This window comes from Liolophura sinensis, chromosome 8 (assembly GCF_032854445.1).
Source record: "Liolophura sinensis isolate JHLJ2023 chromosome 8, CUHK_Ljap_v2, whole genome shotgun sequence".
Classification (NCBI taxonomy): Eukaryota; Metazoa; Mollusca; class Polyplacophora; order Chitonida; family Chitonidae; genus Liolophura; species Liolophura sinensis.
The window spans coordinates 1,501,535-1,506,397 of record NC_088302.1 but is presented as its reverse complement, the minus strand read 5'-3'; the positions used below and the strand labels follow the sequence as shown (position 1 = coordinate 1,506,397).

Genomic DNA, 4,863 nt, shown 5'->3' with positions numbered 1-4,863 from the left:
CTTACTAAAAGCACACATATTAAAATCGTCACAAGTCCATCGAGCCAATTTACTGTGGTGACCCAATATCGGTTCACACTGTGTTGTCATCGAAGTTAACTCATTTTGAGCACATTTTGAGTTTGACTGCTTCTTAAAACAAGCCCCAGAAATAAATGGTCGATAAACTTAGTGATAATGGGGGAATAGCTTAGTACTCTCCATTACGGTGCTTTCATTCCTTCGCCCGAGTCTGCAGTCGTCATGACTGCAGGCTACTTAAATTTTCAGGCTGACAGCTTGGGCCTTAGGTTAACTCACTTGAAAGCCCTTTCACACTGGGTTGACAGATGGTCATATGGATAGATGGATGGATGGATGGAAGGACAGACAAACGGACAGATGGAGGGATGGACGGGCGGTCAGCAACAGTTTCCAAATTGTAGCACACAGTTTGTTCTCACTAATCTTGAATAGAGACTCTACTCTATAATGGGATGCTCACATGACTTAAAATATGTTGTTAATTTAGCCCATGTATATTGCCATTACACCGTGCCTTGTCACTTCCTATACACCCTACTGACTGTTCTAAAATATATAACTAAACTAAATTCTATTAATACACAAGACATTTGGTGCCAGAATGGTAAAATTTATTGTAAACAATTAAACTGACATGGACGTCTCACATACAATAAAACAATGGACGTATAAAAGTATCAAGTATATCTGATAATAATGAATATCTGAAAACTAAAAATACCAATATTTCTTGAAACTGAAGTTACTAAAATCTACCAGAATATATCAGCAGTCAAAACAATTTCTATATGTAAAAGAAAAAAGAAAAAAAACAAAACAATTTTTTATAATTCAATTCTGATCAAGACAAGGAATTTCTTTGATAAGAAATATGGCTCTTTTAAATGTAGACTAAAATGTATTACCGTACAATTATTAAGAAAACTATGAACATTTATACAGTACGCCTGTCCATAATAGCTGTGGAGAATGAAACTGAACACCAGTGATAGTGAAGAGAAAAATATCCTAGGTTGAGAATATGTGGTTATCAATGTTAGTATGCCAAGTACAATATTTAACAAAACATAACTCAAATTATGGGAAATTATTTAAGCTCTCTGTCCATCATATTCATGATTTTTTACAGGTTTTGTCTTTTTTATTCCACTGAGTATGCCATACACAGCAGAGATAGGCCATGTTTGGCTGGTTGGACCCTGAGCTCTGCAGCGTCTGGAAGTAGTGTTTTATAGCCTTGAATCCTTTCATCTCGTCCTCTTTCTAGGATGTATCTTCTACATCGTCTTGGTATGAGCCCTTCAACCATACGATGTTCTCTCTCAGTCTTCAGGGCCCATTAGCTAATACTGTTATCAAGTCAAATTACACACTTGTCCAAAGTGAAAGTGTCACAGCAACAGACTTAGTTCACATCTAATATACTATTACAAAGTTATTTTGAACTAAATACACACACACACACAAAAAAAAAAAAGACTTAAAAGGCTAAAAGTTAAACCTGGTATTAAGTCTGAGAACATTTTAGAACAACCAGGCCCTGAAATCAAACTAAAAGAGACAAACGATTTTCCAGAAGCTGCAAACTGAGTTGGCGTACACTTTACAGTAGTGTCTTGTTTCAGCACCGTTTCGGCATTCCCAAGTCCTGCCTAGTTATTGGGTAATGGACCACTCATCTAACCATAGGTTCGCAATACTGCACAGAGGCATAGTTTTTGCTTTTTAGCTATGTTTGGAGCCTTGTATTTTCTTTACTCAAAATTGCCCCAGAAATTAAAGCTTGTTGCTACTGGCGCTGCAGGAGACTGGCTTTTGTTTCAAGCATGAAGGACCTGAGAGTTTTCCTCTCTTTTCATTATGCTGGTTTATCCAGTGACAATTCAGACTATGTACAGATAGTTACACCATCACATATAATGATATACTCCATATAATGTCTTGTAACAATGTACAAACAAAAAACAAAACATGCACTTGGACAGGTAGCAGTGAAAGTTATCTGCAGCTACCCTGCATGTATGGACATGTATATAAGGCAGTGCAGTGTAAATGAACTAAGAACATCATAAAATATTATTCACAGTGGTGAAAAACAATTTAAGTAGGATATGATCCCACCTTCTAAACAAAAATCAAAACACAAAAATTAGTTATGGATGAAATGTCGGGTTATTTAGGATAATATTTAAGCACCGTTGAACAATGTGAGCATTTTGGTCAGTACAATACTTAAAAAAAACCTCTCACGCTATATAACCATGATAATGACACCAATCACTTGATGGAAAGACTGATGACACTGATCATTTGATGGAAAGGCTGATGATGCTTATCACTTGATGGAAAGGCTGATGACACTGATCATTTGATGGAAACGATGTTGACACTGATCATTTGATGGAAAGGCTGATGACACTGATCATTTAATAGAAAGGTTGACGACACTGATCACTTGATGTAAAGGCTGATGAAACTGATCACTTGATGGAAAGGCTGATGACACTGATCACTTGATGGAAAGACTGATGACACTGATCATTTGATGGAAAGACTGATGACACTGATCACTTGATGGAAAGACTGATGACACTGATCACTTGATGGAAAGGCTGATGACACTGATCACTTGATGGAAAGGCTGATGACACTGATCACTTGATGGAAAGCCTGACGACACTGTTCACTTGGTGGCCGTCCCTGCCAGGAGATTTCTCAGTGGGAAAATCCACGTAGACAAAGTAATTCTGCGATACTCCAGTGTAGCAAATCCTGCACATTCGATGTTATACCAGGGTTCCCCGTGCTTGTGGCCCTTCTGGTCATGTCTGAAAAATCTCTGAATCCCACTCAACAGGTAGTGGAGGCGACTGTGACCTGAATGACGGCCTGCAACATGGTCCAGGTAAAAGAACATCCCACCCTGTGTACAGGAAAAACATACCTGCATAAAAATTATAACACATACAAGTATACATCTATATACTGAACAGCAGTATCTATTTGCTGTTAAACTGAAAAAAGTGAGTCCCAGGAGTTCCTGGAAGAGTCTGATTGGAGACTGGAGCCCAGGTAATATTAAAATTAATACAAAGGGTCAGCTAACCCACCCTTGTCACACTTGATTAAAGGCAAAAAGAGCTGTTACTGATTAGCTGATAGTAAGGCCATGGTTGGTTTACAAAATATCCCATTCACACTTCAGTGCACAAAGCAAGCCTTTAGGCTGGTGTCTTTTACTTAAACAAGACTTCTATAACAAAGACAATCGGCCTGGAACGTTCTTGAATATGAAATAAACACTGTTAGCGTAGAGACCCCAACAACATTGGGCCTGTTTAAGAAAAGGAGTTGGTGTCTATTGGGGCTATGCCTGTGTACTTCATATATGTTTTATCAGCAAAAATATATATACAGATTACTGTGACGTAATAAAGGAAAGAACAACAAGAGTTCACAGCTTTGTACTGTTTCGGTACATGTGGGAGGTATTTTCCCCACAGTAGTGCACATGACAAACGCATATGACACATAGCGTATTCATCTCCCTTAAACAAGTCTAAGAAATACATTGTGTGACAACAAATCAAATGGCCTAGTGGTATAGAAGACAGATTACGGACCCAGTGGAAGTCTGATGGAAGTTCGAATCAAGAGGTGTTCATAAGGACCATAAAAGCAGTATGTTAGTATGTACATCCCATCAAGTGTCCAGGGAAAGCACAAGGCTGGGTATCAGATGATTGGGTTCAGCATAAAAAATTAAAAAAAAAAAAAAAAGAGTCCGTTTTGCTAAATTTTTGCAAGATTAACGTCTCCCCATTTATTTTTTAACCAATGACAAATCAGTAAAAAGTACGTCACCGTGGGGAAAAAAAGGCGTCAAGACGCACGTGGAAAGTATCATCTGAACACAGCTAACAATGTTGTCTTCACAACTTCCCAACTTCGATATTCTGCTAAATTTGTTAAACGTATTATTACTCACTGGTTTTAAAACTCGTTTCACTTCTTTAAGCACCATATCAATGTCTTCTACAGAACATAGAACAAAGGTGCACACAACGGCGTCACAAAAACTATCGGGAATTGCGGACAAGTCTTCGCCATGAGCGATGATGAACTCCTTGAGCTTCACATGGGAAAACTTTGAGATGTTGCTCTTCAGATAGGACTCAAAGTTTGGGTTTGGGTCCACAGCAACAATATTTGTTCCGCTGGGGTAGTATTTAAAGTTGGCCCCGGTACCGACACCAATTTCCACGACTGTTAGTGCAGACCTCTTTCCTTCATCTTTCAAAGACTGTTTGAGTTCCAGAAGTGGTGCAAACAGTTCCTCTTTCTCACTTCCTACCTTTCTATTTATGATACCTGTTATCCAATACATAAAAAATGAGAACAACTTTTTCTTCAAGCAATGAAGTAGAAGTAGAAGTAGGATGAACAGGACAAAAGCAGATGCCAATATGTAACTGGGCGACAATGACGGCCATAAATCGTTCCCTGCCGACATTTTTAAAAATAGCTGGAGAAGCATTAGTTGTTGTGGCGCGTTACACGTCATGACGAGTTGATCACGTGATGGATGTGAGTTACGTCTGGAGTTCACTTGGTACCACAAGTTCATAAAAATTCTGTTGCAAAGAAAAAAAAATTGATCAAGGGAGCCTGTTAAGTACTTGAATACTTCTGCGTCTGATGCGGTTTTGTGCCGTGTGCCAGTGCGCTGTGTTCAGCTGTCACCTAGATCTATAACTGACCGCTAAGTGGCCACACAACGTGATTAAATCGTGTCGACTTTTGTGTCAACTCTCTTGAATCGATGTAGCGCAGATAACA

General features: G+C 38.7%; 1 protein-coding gene across 1 annotated transcript; it reads right to left on the bottom strand.

Moving 5' to 3' along the window:
- Positions 1-672: 672 nt before the first annotated feature.
- LOC135473118 (thiol S-methyltransferase TMT1B-like) lies at positions 673-4,522 on the bottom strand. Its single transcript, XM_064752948.1, has 2 exons — positions 4,013-4,522; positions 673-2,947 (listed from the first exon to the last, which is right to left on the bottom strand). The coding sequence occupies exons 1-2, from the start codon at positions 4,409-4,411 to the stop codon at positions 2,708-2,710; spliced, it is 639 nt and encodes a 212-aa protein (XP_064609018.1). The 5' UTR covers positions 4,412-4,522; the 3' UTR covers positions 673-2,707.
- Between the last annotated feature and the right edge of the window lie 341 nt (positions 4,523-4,863).